The sequence below is a fragment of the Bolinopsis microptera genome, chromosome 5 (genome assembly GCF_026151205.1).
Source record: "Bolinopsis microptera isolate Bmic1 chromosome 5, MBARI_Bmic_1.0, whole genome shotgun sequence".
Taxonomy (NCBI): domain Eukaryota; kingdom Metazoa; phylum Ctenophora; class Tentaculata; order Lobata; family Bolinopsidae; genus Bolinopsis; species Bolinopsis microptera.
The window spans coordinates 634,907-658,388 of NC_087076.1; the positions used below are offsets into that span (position 1 = coordinate 634,907).

Genomic DNA, 23,482 nt, shown 5'->3' on the forward strand with positions numbered 1-23,482 from the left:
AATACCAGGCACGGACAGGTTCTCAGGTACAGACTGTGCCAATACCAGGCACGGACAGGTTCTCAGGTACATACTGTGCCAATACCAGGCACGGACAGGTTCTCAGGTACATACTGTGCCAATACCAGGCACGGACAGGTTCTCAGGTACATACTGTGTCAATACCAGGCACGGACAGGTTCTCAGGTACAGACTGTGCCAATACCAGGCACGGACAGGTTCTCAGGTACAGACTGTGCCAATACCAGGCACGGACAGGTTCTCAGGTACATACTGTGCCAATACCAGGCACGGACAGGTTCTCAGGTACATACTGTGCCAATACCAGGCACGGACAGGTTCTCAGGTACAGACTGTGCCAATACCAGGCACGGACAGGTTCTCAGGTACATACTGTGCCAATACCAGGCACGGACAGGTTCTCAGGTACAGACTGTGCCAATACCAGGCACGGACAGGTTCTCAGGTACATACTGTGCCAATACCAGGCACGGACAGGTTCTCAGGTACATACTGTGCCAATACCAGGCATCCTAATTGATAAGGCTGGATAGTGAGGTGTTTATAGAACCTGTATAGAGAAGTGTATATTTATAATACACTTCTCTTATATATTATATATAATATATATCTAAGATATTGAGGATATAAAGGCTGCTCGGTGTCGACAGGCTAATTTGGGTATTGAACTATATAATATATACTATATTATTGCCGCTAACTAATAGCGGCAATAATAATATTTCCACACGCAATAATAATTATCACGCAGTATCTAACTGACATTCAATGTTAGGAGTCAATGTTAGGAGTCAATGTTAGGAGTCAATGTTAGGAGTCAATGTTAGGAGTCAATGTTAGGAGTCAATGTTAGGAGTCAATGTTAGGAGTCAATGTTAGGAGTCAATGTTAGGAGTCAATGTTAGGAGTCAATGTTAGGAGTCAATGTTAGGAGTCAATGTTAGGAGTCAATGTTAGGAGTCAATGTTAGGAGTCAATGTTAGGAGTCAATGTTAGGAGTCAATGTTAGGAGTCAATGTTAGGAGTCAATGTTAGGAGTCAATTTTAGGAGTCAATTTTAGGAGTCAATGTTAGGAGTCAATGTTAGGAGTCAATGTTAGGAGTCAATGTTAGGAGTCAATGTTAGGAGTCAATGTTAGGAGTCAATGTTAGGAGTCAATGTTAGGAGTCAATGTTAGGAGTCAATGTTAGGAGTCAATGTTAGGAGTCAATGTTAGGAGTCAATGTTAGGAGTCAATTTTAGGAGTCAATGTTAGGAGTCAATGTTAGGAGTCAATGTTAGGAGTCAATGTTAGCTACGAGTATTGTTGAAGAGCATGTAGCTCTATGGGATGATAGGTTAATGCAGCTAAACTACTTATTTAGTATTGGCACAGTATGTACTACTTATGCCAACTACAGAAACGATAAAATAAAAACCCGGGCCGCATAATAAAAGGAGTGGTAGGAGCAAATACTGGCTAGTACTGTGTACTGGTTGTATATTCAAGCAGAAGAGAAGGATCAGAGTAGCACGCTGAGTAAATGATATTACTCTTCAGATGACAACTAATAGTGCTAATGGTGTAGTATACTAGTAATAGTACTAATAGAGCTAATGAAACATGTCAACCAGCATCTGTTCGGAAATGAGGGGTCTGCTTGCTTTACTCATTCCAAACACTGTGACACCTCCAAGTGACATGTTGGGAGGAAATGAGGGGTTTGCTTGCTTTACTCATTCCAAACACTGTGACACCTCCAAGTGACATGTTGGGAGGAAATGAGGGGTCTGCTTGCTTTACTCATTCCAAACACTGTGACACCACCAAGTGACATGTTGGGAGGAAATGAGGGGTCTGCTTGCTTTACTCATTCCAAACACTGTGACACCTCCAAGTGACATGTTGGGAGGAAATGAGGGGTCTGCTTACTTTACTCATTCCAAACACTGTGACACCTCCAAGTGACATGTTGGGAGGAAATTAGGGGTTTGCTTGCTTTACTCATTCCAAACACTGTGACACCTCCAAGTGACATGTTGGGAGGAAATGAGGGGTCTGCTTGCTTTACTCATTCCAAACACTGTGACACCTCCAAGTGACATGTTGGGAGGAAATGAGGGGTCTGCTTACTTTACTCATTCCAAACACTGTGACACCACCAAGTGACATGTTGGGAGGAAATGAGGGGTCTGCTTACTTTACTCATTCCAAACACTGTGACACCTCCAAGTGACATGTTGGGAGGAAATGAGGGGTCTGCTTACTTTACTCATTCCAAACACTGTGACACCACCAAGTGACATGTTGGGAGGAAATGAGGGGTCTGCTTACTTTACTCATTCCAAACACTGTGACACCTCCAAGTGACATGTTGGGAGGAAATGAGGGGTCTGCTTACTTTACTCATTCCAAACACTGTGACACCTCCAAGTGACATGTTGGGAGGAAATTAGGGGTTTGCTTGCTTTACTCATTCCAAACACTGTGACACCTCCAAGTGACATGTTGGGAGGAAATGAGGGGTCTGCTTGCTTTACTCATTCCAAACACTGTGACACCTCCAAGTGACATGTTGGGAGGAAATGAGGGGTCTGCTTGCTTTACTCATTCCAAACACTGTGACACCTCCAAGTGACATGTTGGGAGGAAATGAGGGGTCTGCTTGCTTTACTCATTCCAAACACTGTGACACCTCCAAGTGACATGTTGGGAGGAAATGAGGGGTCTGCTTGCTTTACTCATTCCAAACACTGTGACACCTCCAAGTGACATGTTGGGAGGAAATGAGGGGTCTGCTTGCTTTACTCATTCCAAACACTGTGACACCGCCAAGTGACATGTTGGGAGGAAATGAGGGGTCTGCTTGCTTTACTCATTCCAAACACTGTGACACCTCCAAGTGACATGTTGGGAGGAAATGAGGGGTCTGCTTGCTTTACTCATTCCAAACACTGTGACACCTCCAAGTGACATGTTGGGAGGAAATGAAGGGTCTGCTTGCTTTACTCATTCCAAACACTGTGACACCTCCAAGTGACATGTTGGGAGGAAATGAGGGGTCTGCTTGCTTTACTCATTCCAAACACTGTGACACCTCCAAGTGACATGTTGGGAGGAAATGAGGGGTCTGCTTGCTTTACTCATTCCAAACACTGTGACACCTCCAAGTGACATGTTGGTCGGAAATGAGGGGTCTGCTTGCTTTACTCATTCCAAACACTGTGACACCGCCAAGTGACATGTTGGGAGGAAATGAGGGGTCTGCTTGCTTTACTCATTCCAAACACTGTGACACCTCCAAGTGACATGTTGGGAGGAAATGAGGGGTCTGCTTGCTTTACTCATTCCAAACACTGTGACACCTCCAAGTGACATGTTGGGAGGAAATGAGGGGTCTGCTTGCTTTACTCATTCCAAACACTGTGACACCGCCAAGTGACATGTTGGGAGGAAATGAGGGGTCTGCTTGCTTTACTCATTCCAAACACTGTGACACCTCCAAGTGACATGTTGGGAGGAAATGAGGGGTCTGCTTGCTTTACTCATTCCAAACACTGTGACACCTCCAAGTGACATGTTGGGAGGAAATGAGGGGTCTGCTTGCTTTACTCATTCCAAACACTGTGACACCTCCAAGTGACATGTTGGGAGGAAATGAGGGGTCTGCTTGCTTTACTCATTCCAAACACTGTGACACCTCCAAGTGACATGTTGGGAGGAAATGAGGGGTCTGCTTGCTTTACTCATTCCAAACACTGTGACACCGCCAAGTGACATGTTGGGAGGAAATGAGGGGTCTGCTTGCTTTACTCATTCCAAACACTGTGACACCTCCAAGTGACATGTTGGGAGGAAATGAGGGGTCTGCTTGCTTTACTCATTCCAAACACTGTGACACCTCCAAGTGACATGTTGGGAGGAAATGAGGGGTCTGCTTGCTTTACTCATTCCAAACACTGTGACACCTCCAAGTGACATGTTGGGAGGAAATGAGGGGTCTGCTTGCTTTACTCATTCCAAACACTGTGACACCGCCAAGTGACATGTTGGGAGGAAATGAGGGGTCTGCTTGCTTTACTCATTCCAAACACTGTGACACCTCCAAGTGACATGTTGGGAGGAAATGAGGGGTCTGCTTGCTTTACTCATTCCAAACACTGTGACACCTCCAAGTGACATGTTGGGAGGAAATGAGGGGTCTGCTTGCTTTACTCATTCCAAACACTGTGACACCTCCAAGTGACATGTTGGGAGGAAATGTATCTTCGGTTGGGAATTGGGACGGATATTTTTTGATGATTATATGAAAATCAAAGAATACTATTAGCTTCTTCCCTGTGACCAGGGGTTTTCAATTATCTTTACTATAATTCAGAGAATTATTTTTGTCTGTCTGTCTGTACGACCGCCCACGTGCAAATCAGACGAGAAATAGGAAGTTGTGTAGTAACCATAGTAACGAGGATTGTTACACGCACGTGCACGTGCAAAGATTGTTAAAACTGCATTTTTATCGGTTTTGTTGATATTACGTTGTGTTTAGTGCGAGCAAGATTTTATTTGGCTGTATCTTCGGTTGAGTACTTGTGTAGGATATTATTGACACGATTTAAACTTACTAACAAAAATACTATTAGTTTCCTCCCTAACCACGGGTTTTCTAGTCTTATTTATAATTCAAAGAATTATTCTGTAGAATGTATGTACGACCGCCCACGTGCAAATTAGGTAAACAAATAAAAGTTGTATAGTAACCATAGTAGTAGTTTGTGTAACAATGTGGCTGTTGGAATGTCCGAGGTAAAATAAGTGTTGAGATACAAAATTAAAAAACGGTGTTGAACGTGCACGTGCAATGCTTGGCGAGCGACATTTTGATCGGTTTTGTGGTAATTACGTTGTGTTCAGTGCGAGCTACATTTAGATCGGCTGTATTTTCGGTGAGGATTAATACTTTTTGATACGATTAAAACTGACTGCCAAAGAAATAGAAAACTACTAGTTTCATCCCTGTTACCACGGGCTTTCTAGTCATTATTATAATTTGTAGTAGTTGTACAGCAATACTAAGGTAATGGGACTACTACACACAGACATCGAACGCTGTAAGAAGATGACGATCAGACCTAATCATTATTATAATTCAAAGAATTCAAAGAAGTTAGGTAAAAACCAAAAGGTTGCATAGCAAGTTAGCAACGGTGTTGTAATGCACACGTGCACGTGCAAAGATTGTTGGAACGGCATTTTGGTCGGTTTTGTGATAATTACGTTGTGTTTAAAGTGTTTAACATTTAAATCGGCTGTATCTTCCGTTGGGATGGACTTTTTTGATGCGATTAAAAATGTCTTTCAAAGAATACTACTAGCTTCATCCCTGTTACCACGGGCTTTCTAGTAAGTGTATAAAGCAGTGTAATTATGATCGGGTGGCAGGCACATGCAGGCACGTAGCCAGGGGGGGGGGCGTCCCTGGGCACATGCATTATTAACATCACTGGAAACACAAACATATCACAAATCTACAACACGTATAGTAATGGGTTTGAGCACAGTGTGGTTCTACACCCTAATTATTACTACTACTACTACTAATAGTAATAGTAATGAATATCCAATTATCCATGCTTAAATTTGTATTTAAAATGACATTTTACCTTCCCATAGTCATCTAAGCAGCTGACTTTCTGTTTAAAGTTTCACTTTCTGTTTAAAGTTTCACTTTCTGTTTAAAGCTTCACTTTCTGTTTAAAGTTTCACTTTCTGTTACAGCTCACGATAAACACATACCCAGGATGATTTACAATTAGAAGGAACATACTACTACCGACGAGGTGGCTTCCTATTCATTACCTACATAATATACTCTGGTAGCAGGGAGTAAATAATACACTATCAAAATATACAATTTTAATTTGATGAAATATAAATAAATATCATAATTATGTATTACAATATATTATTATAATGCAGCAAGTATAGCGGGGGGAGGGGGTACACTACACCCCCCCCCCCTATAACAAGTATAGCGGGGGAGGGGGTACACTACACCCACCCCCCCTATAACAATATAGCGGGGGAGGGGTACACTACACCCCCCTATAACAATATAGCGGGGGGAGGAGGTGCACTACACCCCCCCCCCCCTATAACAAGTATAACTATATTCCATGCAACAGCGTTAGGGGGGGGGGGGGGGGGGCCTGTAACCATGGTAACAGATATAGGGGGGCTCGCACAGTGCAACTTAGCCCCAATGAGGCAGTTCAGCGAACTAATAAAATAATTAACGGGTCATTAGAATAGCAGCCTTTAAGTTCGGGAATTAGATAAAGTGGTGAGCAGTGCTTCACTAACTATAGTCCAACACACACACACTCACACACTCACACACTCACACACACACACTCACACACACACACGCACGCACGCACGCACGCACGCACGCACGCACGCACGCACGCATGCACACACACACACGCACGCACGCATGCACGCACGCACGCACGCACGCACGCGCACACGCACACACGCACACACACATACACACACACACATATTGACAAGTGCTTCACAGCTCACACAGGTATATTATATGTTTTACTCACCTCCCCAGTTTCTTGATAAAACTGGGCATGTTTCCTCTGGCCCCGTCTCAGGGCAGCTGCTTCTATCTCATATATATTCCTCCAGTCTCCACTCTCAACACTCATGTAGTACACTAGCCCTCCCCTAGTAATGGTAACTATGGTAACTAGTAGTGTAACTATGGTAACTAGTAATGCAACCGTATCAGCCACAAGTATTATCTATAACACTCATGTAGTACACTAGCCCTCCCCTAGTAATGCAACCGTATCAGCCACAAGTATTATATATATAACACTCATGTAGTACACTAGCCCTCCCCTAGTAATGCAACCGTATCAGCCACAAGTATTATATATAACACTCATGTAGTACACTAGCCCTCCCCTAGTAATGGTAACTATGGTAACTAGTAGTGTAACTATGGTAACTAGTAATGCAACCGTATCAGCCACAAGTATTATCTATAACACTCATGTAGTACACTAGCCCTCCCCTAGTAATGCAACCGTATCAGCCACAAGTATTATATATATAACACTCATGTAGTACACTAGCCCTCCCCTAGTAATGGTAACTATGGTAACTAGTAGTGTAACTATGGTAACTAGTAATGCAACCGTATCAGCCACAAGTATTATATATATAACACTCATGTAGTACACTAGCCCTCCCCTAGTAATGCAACCGTATCAGCCACAAGTATTATATATATAACACTCATGTAGTACACTAGCCCTCCCCTAGTAATGCAACCGTATCAGCCACAAGTATTATATATATAACACTCATGGTCTTCCAATGGTTGTGTGAAGCGCAGGTGGCCCAAAGCGTCACCGCTGGATAGAGACCCTGGATCTGCCTGCAGCAGCCAGAACCTCGAAAAAGGGCTACCCCGTTGGTGCCCTTTTCCAGTACCACATCGAACAGCAAGATGAAGCCTCTCCACAACAAGTCCTATCCTGCTACCTCCTCGTGGTGAAGACTGGAAACTGGATGAACAGTGGTGATCTCTAGGCTAAGGGCAGCGAAGGGCGACGGGAGGCTCACTGACCCCCGCGGATTTCAATTATTGAATCACATAATTGTCTCCTAACTCTAAACCTCAAGAGAAGAGAGGTGCAGAGAATCAGTGACTCCCCCGGCTGTGGAGTGAACAGTAGCTAAAGAGGTATTGGCCGTTTGCCTCTGACCTTGTTTCTATGACCCAGGTAAACTGGACCACGCTCTGGTAACAGGATCGGCCCCCCATGCCTGGGGTAACGACGGGAGGCTCACTGACCCCCGCGGATTTCAATTATTGAATCACATAATTGTCTCCTAACTCTAAACCTCAAGAGAAGAGAGGTGCAGAGAATCAGTGACTCCCCCGGCTGTGGAGTGAACAGTAGCTAAAGAGGTATTGGCCGTTTGCCTCTGACCTTGTTTCTATGACCCAGGTAAACTGGACCACGCTCTGGTAACAGGATCGGCCCCCCATGCCTGGGGTAACGAGGTAGTCAGGGGGAAGGTTAGCCCCCGTAAAAGTGGAGCCTTGGCTCACACTCTAATCTCCCTAAGCTTTGGGACAAAAGCGTATAGTCATTTATTGGAATTGGTGAAGAAAGAAGAAATAATACAACGACAGGACATCATCACAAAACCCACTCTTACTGATTAGTAGCAACAAGTGTTCTAGCGGAAGTTGTTACTCACGTGGCCAAGATGGATAAGTCATTTAACGCTCAAGTGGCGCCCGGCGTTAAGTAGGTGTCTCACTTTGCCTGATGTGCAGGGGACTGCGCATGAGACACCAGCCATTGAAAAGTTTGATGATGTCTTATAATAACACTAGGGTTAAAGTCCCTACCACTGATTTAGATGTCGGAGGGGACCGGATTGATGACTCTCTCACCCTAAAACTCCCTAGGAGAGGGGTGACAGATGATATGCCGGCTCCTTCACCCGGCACAAAAAATAACATAAAACAACAAAAAAAGGATGGGGATGCATTGGTTTCTTGTAGTGAGGTAGCTCTAGTAGGGACATTTAATGTCCGAACTGCTAGAGAAGGTTACAAGCGCCTTGAACTCGTGACTCAGTTTCTGGAGAGTGGCATGGAGATCCTTGGGATCCAAGAACATAGGATTGTCCACCAGGAGCCGATCAAGATCGAAAAGTTCAAGGAGGGGGTTAGCTTGGTAACTGTTTCAGCATGGAGGAATGGAGCAGGAGCAGCCACTGGTGGAGTGGGCTTTCTGCTGACTAGAAGAGCATACAGCGCAATCAGCCTCATTAAACCCTATGGCTCAAGGGTGCTGACTATCTCTTTCAACGGAAATCCCAGACTCACAACTATAACTGCCTATAGTCCTACCGAGGCAGCACTAGTTGAAGAAGCGGAGGATTTCCATAACACCCTTAGACAGGCTATGAATGATGTGCCAGCGCACCACCTGCTGATCACAGAGGGAGATATGAACGCCCGGCTTGGAAAGGAGAGTGAAGAAGATTCCCGTTGGTACTTTCATACTCGTACCAATCGGAATGGAGAGCTACTGAGAGACACTGCCCTGGAGTGCGATATGGAAATTACCAATATCCGCTTCAGAAAGAAGGTCAACAAGAGGTGGACCTTCTTATCCGATGGGACACTTAACAAAGGTCAGATTGACTATATCCTCATACGGCGGAAGTGGAAAAACTCATTAAAGAACACTGAAGTTTACAACACTTTTCAGTCGTTGGGATCTGATCACAGAGTTGTAGTGTGTAAGATCAAAGTTAGCTTTAGGAAAGGACACAGGCCTCCGAAAAAAGTTAACTATGATTATAGTGCCCTGAAGTCGGATGGTGAGCTTCAAAAAAAGTATGCAATTGAAGTTCGGAATAGATTCTCTGGCCTGGTAGAGGAGGATGATGGGGCCACTGAAAGCTACGGGAAGCTTATGGTTGCTATTGAGGCGGCAAACAAGAGCCTTCTGCCAAAGAAGACTCGACAAAAGCAGATTGACCCCTCAAGTGACCCAAGAGTGGACAGTGCAAGGAGGGGACTGTTCTTGGCCAAGGACCAATACCATCAGGAGCCTTGTGAGGAGAAGAGAGAGGAAGTCGCCACTAAAAAGGATTTGTTAAAGGCCTGCTACAAAGAGGTAGAGGAGGAGATCCTGAAAGGAAAGATCAGGAAAGTTGAGGATACTGCTGATCGTTGTAAGAACAAGGAATCCTGGAAGCTTGTCAACGATATTTCAGGGAGGACAAATCCCAGCTGTGGACTCGTGGAAGGGGGCAGCTCAACAGAACGTCTTGAGAACTGGAGGAAGCACTTCTCTGGGTTACTTGGACAGCCACCCAAAGTCCCTGACAATAGTATTCCGATCAGGAATATACACCCTCCACTGAATATAGAGGATGGCCCGTTCACCATTGAGGAACTACGTCTTGCCAAAAAGCAGATAGTAGAAGGCAAAGCTTATGGTGATGATGGTATCTCACCTGAAGTGATGAAGAGGGTGGACATCGATGACGTCATCCTGAAGTTCTGCAACGATGCATTATGTGATGGTCTCATGCCCGACCAATGGAAGCTCAGTAATATTGTTCCTGTGCCAAAGAAAGGGGACCTCACTAAGACCGACAACTACAGAGGAATATCTCTGACATCGATAGTCAGTAAAACTCTGAACAAAATGTTGCTGAACAGGATGAAGCCAAGTCTTGAGGAAGTTTTAAGGGACAACCAGAATGGCTTTAGACCTGGGCGCTCTACAACATCGCACATCCTTGCTCTACGAAGAATTATGGAGGGTGCTAGAGCCAAAAATCTTAAGGCCACCATGGTTTTCATTGATTTCAAAAAGGCGTTCGATAGTGTGCATAGAGGTTTGCTCATGAAGATATTAAAAGCATATGGCATACCAGAAGCCATAGTGCGGCTCATTGAGGGTATCTATACGAGCACAAAGGCTAAAGTAGTTACAGCCGATGGTATAACAGAAATTTTTGATATCCTGGCTGGAGTACTGCAAGGAGACACTCTTGCCCCGTACTTGTTCATTATCGTGATTGACTATATCATGACAGTGACTATAGACGATGATGACTCGGACTCTGGGTTTACCCTCAGGCCTGCACGGAGTAGAAGGATTGGTGCCGAGAAGATCGCAGACGTCGAGTTTGCAGATGATGTTGCCCTTATCACTGATACCATTGAAGGGGCAAAACTACTCCTGGACAGGCTTGAGAAAGCAGCACTGAGTGTTGGGCTAGCCATGAACGGCTCTAAAACTAAGTTCATGACTCTGAACATGACAGAGGAGGCGAGTAGTCTTAATAGCTGTTCTGGAAATCAGCTGGAAAAGGTGACAGACTTTGTTTACCTTGGAGCTTGGATAGCAACAACAGAGAGGGACCTGCGGGTCAGAAAAGCTAAGGCTTGGGCAGCCTGCCACAAGCTAAAGAAGATGTGGAAGTCTGACCTTAGAAGAGGACTAAAGATCCGTCTATTTGTTGCTACTGTGGAGTCAATACTTCTTTATGGTTCTGAAACCTGGACGTTGACAGAGCAATTGAAGAAACGCATTGATGGCTGCTACACTAGAATGCTAAGGATGGCACTTAATGTGGATTGGAAGCAGCGAAAAACCAACAAAGAAGTCTATGGCAACCTACCGAGAGCAACCATGAAGATCCAAGAGCGCAGGATGCGACTAGCAGGCCATATCCACCGGCACCCAGAACTAGTCGCAAACCGCTTGCTACTCTGGGAACCAACTCATGGGGTGCGGAGTAGGGGGAGACCAGCCATGACCTATGTTGATAGCCTACGAGCTGACACGGGTCTCAACGACACTGGAGAAATGGGCGGACTTATGGCGGATAGAGTTTTATGGAGACAGCGCATCAATACTCGGACGCTGAAGCCGCCTTAAGTCAAGTAAGTAAGTCATGTAGTACACTAGCCCTCCCCTAGTAATGCAACCGTATCAGCCACAAGTATTATATATAATATAATATACTTTAATTATTAATGTTATCATTATTAAACTGGATCATACTATACTGCATATTTACATAATATGCTGCATATTCACATACAATAATTCAAACTATTTACTTTATACAATAATTCAAACTATCTAATTAATACAATAATTTAAACTATTTACTTAATACAATAATTCAAACTATTAACTTAATACAATAATTCAAACTATTTACTTTATACAATAATTCAAACTATCTAATTAATACAATAATTTAAACTATTTACTTAATACAATAATTCAAACTATTTACTTAATACAATAATTAAAACTATTTACTTTATACAATAATTCAAACTATCTAATTTAAACTATTTACTTAATACAATAATTCAAACTATTTACTTAATACTATAATTAATACAATATTGTAACAATGAAGAAAAGAAAATGTAAACTGCCATGTAGTATATAGCATGTAGCATATTGTAGTGAACCCGCTAAAAGGTAGATCTAGAACAGTGAGTTGTGAGAAACAAGAAACAGGAGGACGCAATTGTGTCATCACCTGACCTTACAGCTCACTCAGTACACGCTCTCACTCAGTGCACGCTCTCACTCAGTGCACGCTCTCACTCAGTGCACGCTCTCACTCAGTGCACGCTCTCACTCAGTGCACGCTCTCACTCAGTGCACGCTCTCATTCAGTGCACACTCTCACTCAGTGCACGCTCTCACTCAGTGCACGCTCTCACTCAGTGCACGCTCTCACTCAGTGCACGCTCTCATTCAGTGCACGCTCTCACTCAGTGCACGCTCTCACTCAGTGCACGCTCTCACTCAGTGCACGCTCTCACTCAGTGCACGCTCTCACTCAGTGCACGCTCTCACTCAGTGCACGCTCTCATTCAGTGCACGCTCTCACTCAGTGCACGCTCTCACTCAGTGCACGCTCTCACTCAGTGCACGCTCTCACTCAGTGCACGCTCTCACTCAGTGCACGCTCTCACTCAGTGCACGCTCTCATTCAGTGCACGCTCTCACTCAGTGCACGCTCTCACTCAGTGCACGCTCTCACTCAGTGCACGCTCTCATTCAGTGCACGCTCTCACTCAGTGCACGCTCTCACTCAGTGCACGCTCTCATTCAGTGCACGCTCTCACTCAGTGCACGCTCTCACTCAGTGCACGCTCTCACTCAGTGCACGCTCTCACTCAGTGCACGCTCTCATTCAGTGCACGCTCTCACTCAGTGCACGCTCTCACTCAGTGCACGCTCTCACTCAGTGCACGGTCTCACTCAGTGCACGCTCTCACTCAGTGCACGCTCTCACTCAGTGCACGCTCTCGCTCAGTGCACGCTCTCACTCAGTGCACGCAATCACTCAGTGCACGCTCTCACTCAGTGCACGCTCTCGCTCAGTGCACGCTCTCACTCAGTGCACGCTCTCACTCAGTGTACGCTCTCACTCAGTGCACGCTCTCACTCAGTGCACGCTCTCACTCAGTGCACGCTCTCGCTCAGTGCACGCTCTCGCTCAGTGCACGCTCTCACTCAGTGCACGCTCTCACTCAGTGCACGCTCTCACTCAGTACACGCTCTCACTCAGTGCACGCTCTCACTCAGTGCACGGTCTCACTCAGTGCACGCTCTCACTCAGTGCACGCTCTCACTCAGTGCACGCTCTCGCTCAGTGTACGCTCTCGCTCAGTGCACACTCTCACTCAGTGCACGCTCTCACTCAGTGCACGCTCTCACTCAGTGCACGCTCTCACTCAGTGCACGCTCTCACTCAGTGCACGCTCTCACTCAGTGCACGCTCTCACTCAGTGTACGCTCCCACTCAGTGCACGCTCTCACTCAGTGCACGCTCTTACTCAGTGCACGCTCTCACTCAGTGCACGCTCTCACTCAGTGCACGCTCTCACTCAGTGCACGCTCTCGCTCAGTGCACGCTCTCGCTCAGTGCACGCTCTCGCTCAGTGCACGCTCTCGCTCAGTGCACGCTCTCACTCAGTGCACGCTCTCACTCAGTGCACGCTCTCACTCAGTGCACGCTCTCACTCAGTGCACGCTCTCACTCAGTGCACGCTCTCACTCAGTGCACGCTCTCACTCAGTGCACGCTCTCACTCAGTGCACGCTCTCCCTCAGTGCACGGTCTCACTCAGTGCACGCTCTCACTCAGTGCACGCTCTCACTCAGTGCACGCTCTCACTCAGTGCACGCTCTCACTCAGTGCACGCTCTCACTCAGTGCACGCTCTCACTCAGTGCACGCTCTCACTCAGTGCACGCTCTCACTCAGTGCACGCTCTCGCTCAGTGCACGCTCTCACTCAGTGCACGCTCTCACTCAGTGCACGCTCTCACTCAGTGCACGCTCTCGCTCAGTGCACGCTCTCGCTCAGTGCACGCTCTCGCTCAGTGCACGCTCTCGCTCAGTGCACGCTCTCGCTCAGTGCACGCTCTCACTCAGTGCACGCTCTCACTCAGTGCACACTCTCACTCAGTGCACACTCTCTAGTGTACTGACACTGCATTACTACACTGCTGACGCAGTCTACACTGCATCATTTAGACCACAACTTTAGTCACAGTCAGAGTGGCAGCGTACTGCAGGAGTGTACTGTAGGATAGTGTGCAGTGTGCGGAACACGAGTACACAACTCACTATATAATACTCTAACCATTATATCAATACAAAGTTTGGAGGGAGGGACCCTCGCGACCCATCAAGATTGTCAACAACCTTGTCAACAAAAACAAGAAAAAAGTAGAAGCAATGTACGCTATCACACATCTCTCAAGTACTTAGATAAAGTAGAAGCGAGGTACGCTATCACACATCTCTCAAGTACTTAGATAAAGTAGAAGCGAGGTACGCTATCACACATCTCTCAAGTACTTAGATAAAGTAGAAGCGAGGTACGCTATCACACATCTCTCAAGTACTTAGATAAAGTAGAAGCGAGGTACGCTATCACACATCTCTCAAGTACTTAGATAAAGTAGAAGCGAGGTACGCTATCACACATCTCTCAAGTACTTAGATAAAGTAGAAGCGAGGTACGCTATCACACATCTCTCAAGTACTTAGATAAAGTAGAAGCGAGGTACGCTATCACACATCTCTCAAGTACTTAGATAAAGTAGAAGCGAGGTACGCTATCACACATCTCTCAAGTACTTAGATAAAGTAGAAGCGAGGTACGCTATCACACATCTCTCAAGTACTTAGATAAGTAGAAGCGAGGTACGCTATCACACATCTCTCAAGTACTTAGATAAAGTAGAAGCGAGGTACGCTATCACACATCTCTCAAGTACTTAGTTAAAGTAGAAGCGAGGTACGCTATCACACATCTCTCAAGTACTTAGATAAAGTAGAAGCGAGGTACGCTAGCACACATCTCTCAAGTACTTAGATAAAGTAGAAGCGAGGTACGCTATCACACATCTCTCAAGTACTTAGATAAAGTAGAAGCGAGGTACGCTATCACACATCTCTCAAGTACTTAGATAAAGTAGAAGCGAGGTACGCTATCACACATCTCTCAAGTACTTAGATAAAGTAGAAGCGAGGTACGCTATCACACATCTCTCAAGTACTTAGATAAAGTAGAAGCGAGGTACGCTAGCACACATCTCTCAAGTACTTAGATAAAGTAGAAGCGAGGTACGCTATCACACATCTCTCAAGTACTTAGATAAAGTAGAAGCGAGGTACGCTATCACACATCTCTCAAGTACTTAGTTAAAGTAGAAGCGAGGTACGCTATCACACATCTCTCAAGTACTTAGTTAAAGTAGAAGCGAGGTACGCTATCACACATCTCTCAAGTACTTAGTTAAAGTAGAAGCGAGGTACGCTATCACACATCTCTCAAGTACTTAGATAAAGTAGAAGCGAGGTACACTAACACACATCTCTCAAGTAATTAGATAAAGTAGAAGCGAGGTACGCTATCACACATCTCTCAAGTACTTAGATAAAGTAGAAGCGAGGTACGCTATCACACATCTCTCAAGTACTTAGATAAAGTAGAAGCGAGGTACGCTATCACACATCTCTCAAGTACTTAGATAAAGTAGAAGCGAGGTACGCTATCACACATCTCTCAAGTACTTAGATAAAGTAGAAGCGAGGTACGCTATCACACATCTCTCAAGTACTTAGATAAAGTAGAAGCGAGGTACGCTATCACACATCTCTCAAGTACTTAGATAAAGTAGAAGCGAGGTACGCTATCACACATCTCTCAAGTACTTAGATAAAGTAGAAGCGAGGTACGCTATCACACATCTCTCAAGTATTTAGATAAAGTAGAAGCGAGGTACGCTATCACACATCTCTCAAGTACTTAGTTAAAGTAGAAGCGAGGTACGCTATCACACATCTCTCAAGTACTTAGATAAAGTAGAAGCGAGGTACGCTATCACACATCTCTCAAGTACTTAGATAAAGTAGAAGCGAGGTACGCTAACACACATCTCTCAAGTACTTAGATAAAGTAGAAGCGAGGTACGCTAACACACATCTCTCAAGTACTTAGATAAAGTAGAAGCGAGGTACGCTAACACACATCTCTCAAGTACTTAGATAAAGTAGAAGCGAGGTACGCTATCACACATCTCTCAAGTACTTAGATAAAGTAGAAGCGAGGTACGCTAACACACATCTCTCAAGTACTTAGATAAAGTAGAAGCGAGGTACGCTAACACACATCTCTCAAGTACTTAGATAAAGTGAAGCGAGGTACGCTATCACACATCTCTCAAGTACTTAGATAAAGTAGAAGCGAGGTACGCTAACACACATCTCTCAAGTAATTAGATAAAGTAGAAGCGAGGTACGCTATCACACATCTCTCAAGTACTTAGATAAAGTAGAAGCGAGGTACGCTATCACACATCTCTCAAGTAATTAGATAAAGTAGAAGCGAGGTACGCTATCACACATCTCTCAAGTAATTAGATAAAGTAGAAGCGAGGTACGCTATCACACATCTCTCAAGTACTTAGATAAAGTAGAAGCGAGGTACGCTATCACACATCTCTCAAGTACTTAGATAAAGTAGAAGCGAGGTACGCTATCACACATCTCTCAAGTACTTAGATAAAGTAGAAGCGAGGTACGCTATCACACATCTCTCAAGTACTTAGATAAGTAGAAGCGAGGTACGCTATCACACATCTCTCAAGTACTTAGATAAAGTAGAAGCGAGGTACGCTATCACACATCTCTCAAGTACTTAGATAAAGTAGAAGCGAGGTACGCTATCACACATCTCTCAAGTACTTAGATAAAGTAGAAGCGAGGTACGCTATCACACATCTCTCAAGTACTTAGATAAAGTAGAAGCGAGGTACGCTATCACACATCTCTCAAGTACTTAGATAAAGTAGAAGCGAGGTACGCTATCACACATCTCTCAAGTACTTAGATAAAGTAGAAGCGAGGTACGCTAGTCACACATCTCTCAAGTACTTAGATAAAGTAGAAGCGAGGTACGCTATCACACATCTCTCAAGTACTTAGATAAAGTAGAAGCGAGGTACGCTATCACACATCTCTCAAGTACTTAGTTAAAGTAGAAGCGAGGTACGCTATCACACATCTCTCAAGTACTTAGTTAAAGTAGAAGCGAGGTACGCTATCACACATCTCTCAAGTACTTAGATAAAGTAGAAGCGAGGTACGCTAACACACATCTCTCAAGTAATTAGATAAAGTAGAAGCGAGGTACGCTATCACACATCTCTCAAGTACTTAGATAAAGTAGAAGCGAGGTACGCTATCACACATCTCTCAAGTACTTAGATAAAGTAGAAGCGAGGTACGCTATCACACATCTCTCAAGTACTTAGATAAAGTAGAAGCGAGGTACGCTATCACACATCTCTCAAGTACTTAGATAAAGTAGAAGCGAGGTACGCTATCACACATCTCTCAAGTACTTAGATAAAGTAGAAGCGAGGTACGCTATCACACATCTCTCAAGTACTTAGATAAAGTAGAAGCGAGGTACGCTATCACACATCTCTCAAGTACTTAGTTAAAGTAGAAGCGAGGTACGCTATCACACATCTCTCAAGTACTTAGATAAAGTAGAAGCGAGGTACGCTATCACACATCTCTCAAGTACTTAGATAAAGTAGAAGCGAGGTACGCTATCACACATCTCTCAAGTACTTAGATAAAGTAGAAGCGAGGTACGCTATCACACATCTCTCAAGTACTTAGATAAAGTAGAAGCGAGGTACGCTATCACACATCTCTCAAGTACTTAGATAAAGTAGAAGCGAGGTACGCTAACACACATCTCTCAAGTACTTAGATAAAGTAGAAGCGAGGTACGCTAACACACATCTCTCAAGTACTTAGATAAAGTAGAAGCGAGGTACGCTATCACACATCTCTCAAGTACTTAGATAAAGTAGAAGCGAGGTACGCTATCACACATCTCTCAAGTAATTAGATAAAGTAGAAGCGAGGTACGCTATCACACATCTCTCAAGTAATTAGATAAAGTAGAAGCGAGGTACGCTATCACACATCTCTCAAGTACTTAGATAAAGTAGAAGCGAGGTACGCTATCACACATCTCTCAAGTAATTAGATAAAGTAGAAGCGAGGTACGCTATCACACATCTCTCAAGTAATTAGATAAAGTAGAAGCGAGTTACGCTATCACACATCTCTCAAGTACTTAGATAAAGTAGAAGCGAGGTACGCTAACACACATCTCTCAAGTACTTAGATAAAGTAGAAGCGAGGTACGCTATCACACATCTCTCAAGTACTTAGTTAAAGTAGAAGCGAGGTACGCTATCACACATCTCTCAAGTACTTAGATAAAGTAGAAGCGAGGTACGCTATCACACATCTCTCAAGTACTTAGATAAAGTAGAAGCGAGGTACGCTAACACACATCTCTCAAGTACTTAGATAAAGTAGAAGCGAGGTACGCTATCACACATCTCTCAAGTAATTAGATAAAGTAGAAGCGAGGTACGCTATCACACATCTCTCAAGTAATTAGATAAAGTAGAAGCGAGGTACGCTATCACACATCTCTCAAGTACTTAGATAAAGTAGAAGCGAGGTACGCTAACACACATCTCTCAAGTACTTAGTTAAAGTAGAAGCGAGGTACGCTATCACACATCTCTCAAGTACTTAGATAAAGTAGAAGCGAGGTACGCTATCACACATCTCTCAAGTACTTAGATAAAGTAGAAGCGAGGTACGCTATCACACATCTCTCAAGTACTTAGATAAAGTAGAAGCGAGGTACGCTATCACACATCTCTCAAGTACTTAGTTAAAGTAGAAGCGAGGTACGCTATCACACATCTCTCAAGTACTTAGTTAAAGTAGAAGCGAGGTACGCTATCACACATCTCTCAAGTACTTAGATAAGTAGAAGCGAGGTACGCTATCACTCATCTCTCAAGTAATTAGATAAAGTAGAAGCGAGGTACGCTAACACACATCTCTCAAGTACTTAGATAAAGTAGAAGCGAGGTACGCTATCACACATCTCTCAAGTACTTAGATAAAGTAGAAGCGAGGTACGCTATCACCGAGAGAAAGGCCAAAAGTTGAGTGAAGACCGATGTCTTCACACAGTTAGGTCTCTAGGGTGTGATTAATGTTCTAGAACCTGGTCTCTAGGGTGTGATTAATGTTTTAGAACCTGGTCTCTAGGGACCTGGCATGATACCAAGAGGAGATAAGGCTGGTACAATCAACTCGCTTCTTGTGTTTCTAATTAGGCTACATGATATGCTCGATCACTCCCCCTCACTCAGTCACATGCACTTAATTCAATAATACTGTAACCTTGAGACCACTAATATATAATCAGGATTTGAAAGGTAAATCTCGTTTGAATGTTTTATTGTTTTAAACGTGTCAACTTTGGTTAGTTTCTAGACTTCAGGACAGCTCCGGTGTCCCAATATCGTTTATTTTTAAGTGATGATGTAATAAAGTAACAAGGTCGCAATACATGGTGATATAAATCAAACAATAATGTTGAAGGTAACAAAGAAGTTTTTTTCGAACAAGAAAGCGAATATTGTAACTGCAATAATTAAAGGCGATACAATAGCCCCCCCCCCACCCCCCCCCCCCCCCTTGACCTCCCCAACAACGTTGCTAACACGACTATGACATAAAGCAGCGGGTGCCCCCCCCCCCCTTGACCTCCCCAACAACGTTGCTAACACGACTATGACATAAAGCAGCGGGTGCCCCCCCCCCCTTGACCTCCCCCAACAACGTTGCTAGCACGACTATGACATAAAGCAGCGGGTGCCCCCCCCCCCTTGACCTCCCCACAACGTTGCTAACACGACTATGACATAAAGCAGCGGGTGCCCCCCCCCCCCCTTGACCTCCCCAACAACGTTGCTAGCACGACTATGACATAAAGCAGCGGGTGCCCCCCCCCCCCCCTTGACCTCCCCACAACGTTGCTAGCACGACTATGACATAAAGCAGCGGGTGCCCCCCCCCCCCCCTTGACCTCCCCACAACGTTGCTAACACGACTATGACATAAAGCAGCGGGTGCCCCCCCCCCCCCTTGACCTCCCCAACAACGTTGCTAACACGACTATGACATAAAGCAGCGGGTGCCCCCCCCCCCTTGACCTCCCCCAACAACGTTGCTAGCACGACTATGACATAAAGCAGCGGGTGCCCCCCACCCCCCCCCTTGACCTCCCCAACAACGTTGCTAACACGACTATGACATAAAGCAGCGGGTGCCCCCCCCCCCTTGACCTCCCCGCACAACGTTGCTAACACGACTATGACATAAAGCAGCGGGTGCCCCCCCCCCCCCCCCCTTGACCTCCCCCAACAACGTTGCTAGCACGACTATGACATAAAGCAGCGGGTGCCCCCCCCCCCCCCCCCTTGACCTCCCCACAACGTTGCTAACACGACTATGACATAAAGCAGCGGGTGGCTCCCCCCCCCCCCCCCCCCCCTTGACCTCCCCCAACAACGTTGCTAACACGACTATGACATAAAGCAGCGGGTGGCTCCCCCCCCCCCCCTTGACCTCCCCCAACAACGTTGCTAGCACGACTATGACATAAAGCAGCGGGTGCCCCCCCCCCTTGACCTCCCCACAACGTTGCTAACACGACTATGACATAAAGCAGCGGGTGGCTCCCCCCCCCCCCCTTGACCTCCCCCAACAACGTTGCTAACACGACTATGACATAAAGCAGCGGGTGGCTCCCCCCCCCCTCTTGACCTCCCCCAACAACGTTGCTAACACGACTATGACATAAAGCAGCGGGTGCCCCCCCCCCCCTTGACCTCCCCGCACAACGTTGCTAACACGACTATGACATAAAGCAGCGGGTGCCCCCCCCCCCCTTGACCTCCCCCAACAACGTTGCTAGCACGACTATGACATAAAGCAGCGGGTGCCCCCCCCCCCCCCCCTTGACCTCCCCACAACGTTGCTAACACGACTATGACATAAAGCAGCGGGTGGCCCCCCCCCCCCTTGACCTCCCCGCACAACGTTGCTAACACGACTATGACATAAAGCAGCGGGTGGCTCTCTAGAGGAGAGTACACAGCAATTCGTTAATTATAAACCAATGTTAATTAGGAGACCATGTTATGTGTAAGTGTGTATTTCTATGTGTGTGTGTGTGTTTGTACAATTAATTGTGCATGCGTATTGCGTACATGCGTACATGCATGGGTCGGTGGGTGGGTTGGTCGGTGGGTGGGTTGGTGGGTTGTTAGTGACGTCAGCAATAATAGACAGTTAGGTATTTAGGGAAGCAACAATTCGCGGTGATAATTTGCAGAGCTCCGTTCTGCAACGGAAACAGGAGTCTGCGTGAGTGAGTGAGTGAGTGAGTGAGTGAGTGAGTGAGTGAGTGAGTGAGTGAGTGAGTGAGTGAGTGAGTGAGTGAGTGAGTGAGTGAGTGAGTGAGTGAGTGAGTGAGTGAGTGAGTGAGTGAGTGAGTGAGTGAGTGAGTGAGTGAGTGAGTGAGTGAGTGAGTGAGTGAGTGAGTGAGTGAGTGAGTGAGTGAGTGAGTGAGTGAGTGAGTGAGTGAGTGAGTGAGTGAGTGAGTGTGTGAGTGAGTGAGTGAGTGAGTGACGCTGAATTTGTAGTATAAAAGCAACTCGCTACACCTGTCTCTAATATTCACGAGGCAATTAATTAGCAAAGCAAAGTAGTTCAACACAATGAAGCAGTGAAAGGTATAGAGGTCAGGCTAGGACTACAAGTACAGTGTACATTCAAAGTCAGAGAGATAGCTGTGACAAGGTACCGATCATAGCTATGTGACAAGGTACCGAGCATAGCTATGTGACCAGGTACCGAGCATAGCTATGTGACCAGGTACCGATCGTACCAAACCTCGATATTAATTCATACACCACCCAGGCTGTGGAATGAGTTATATTTATATAACTATGAGTATAATATAAATAGTCAGGTTTGGGACTAAACAAGGTCCATTAAGTGCGGGACCCCTCAGACCGAGAGTAATTAAGTTTAATAGATGTTGACAAAGACTGGGAGCTGATGGCAGGACCCCCGCCTTGTAATTCACACCGTCCTGTTGACAGGTGCAGCTCACATATTAGCTCACATAGTATAAAGGCATTGTCACTTGCTGGGAGATTGCTTGTCCTGGGCTGGTGCACCATTAGTTACCATAGTTACACTACTAGGTGCACCATTAGCAGCCACTAGCTAAACTAACACTCCCACCCCCAAGCTTTCAAGGTGGTAGTAACAGCAATAAAATAGTTAAACATCAATTTTACAAATCGTGGTTCAATCTAAATAAAAAGTAATTGTAAACCATTTTGCACATTGCCTGAATTGGTTCCGTCTGAAAGAGCGACTAGTAGGACTCTCATCCTCGGTGTCGCGCGACTAGTAGGACTCTTATCCTCGGTGTCGCGCGACTAGTAGGACTCCCATCCTCGGTGTCGCGCGACTAGTAGGACTCCCATCCTCGGTGTCGTGCGACTAGTAGGACTCCCATCCTCGGTGTCACGCGACTAGTAGGACTCTCATCCTCGGTGTCGCGCGACTAGTAGGACTCCCATCCTCGGTGTCGTGCGACTAGTAGGACTCCCATCCTCGGTGTCGCGCGACTAGTAGGACTCCCATCCTCGGTGTCGCGCGACTAGTAGGACTCCCATCCTCGGTGTCACGCGACTAGTAGGACTCCCATCCTCGGTGTCGCGCGAATAGTAGGACTCCCATCCTCGGTGTCGCGCGACTATTAGGACTCCCATCCTCGGTGTCGTGCGACTAGTAGGACTTTCATCCTCGGTGTCGCGCGACTAGTAAGACTCTCATCTTCGATGTCGCGCGACTATTAGGACTCCCATCCTCGGTGTCGTGCGACTAGTAGGACTCCAATCCTCGGTGTCGCGCGACTAGTAGGGCTCCCATCCTTGGTGTCGCGCGACTAGTAGGACTCTCATCCTCGGTGTCGCCAAATGTACAGTAACTATTTGGGAGGTATATGTGCAATGTCGCCAAATGTACAGTAACTATTTGTGAGGTATATGTGTAATGTCGCCAAATGTACAGTAACTATTTGTGAGGTATACGTGTAATGTCGCCAAATGTACAGTAACTATTTGTGAGGTATACGTGTAATGTCGCCAAATGTACAGTAACTATTTGTGAGGTATATGTGTAATGTCGCCAAATGTACAGTAACTATTTGTGAGGTATACGTGTAATGTCGCCAAATGTACAGTAACTATTTGTGAGGTATACGTGTAATGTCGCCAAATGTACAGTAACTATTTGTGAGGTATACGTGTAATGTCGCCAAATGTACAGTAACTATTTGTGAGGTATACGTGTAATGTCGCCAAATGTACAGTAACTATTTGCGAGGTATATGTGTA

The 23,482-nt window shown here is 45.5% G+C and overlaps 3 protein-coding genes across 8 annotated transcripts in view; all 3 read right to left on the reverse strand.

Annotated features, from left to right (window-relative positions):
* The window catches only part of LOC134815889 (cGMP-specific 3',5'-cyclic phosphodiesterase-like), a 75,899-nt gene extending 69,166 nt beyond the window's left edge, over positions 1 to 6,733 (reverse strand). For 4 of the 6 annotated variants that reach the window (XM_063824486.1, XM_063824485.1, XM_063824482.1 and 1 more), the window contains exon 1: positions 6,614 to 6,733. In XM_063824486.1, the coding sequence (XP_063680556.1) occupies positions 6,614 to 6,642 (29 nt within the window). In that variant the 5' untranslated portion in view covers positions 6,643 to 6,733. Of the gene's footprint in view, positions 1 to 5,662; positions 5,861 to 6,613 lie in introns of those variants that run through there. The other 2 variants (XM_063824488.1, XM_063824483.1) reach the window with 2 other exon arrangements.
* LOC134815899 (cilia- and flagella-associated protein 53-like) overlaps positions 1 to 23,482 on the reverse strand; it is an 889,273-nt gene that overhangs the window by 479,325 nt on the left and 386,466 nt on the right. The window lies entirely within an intron of this gene.
* The window catches only part of LOC134815896 (probable ubiquitin carboxyl-terminal hydrolase MINDY-4), a 623,521-nt gene that overhangs the window by 207,844 nt on the left and 392,195 nt on the right, over positions 1 to 23,482 (reverse strand). The gene's annotated exons all lie outside the window — the stretch shown is intronic.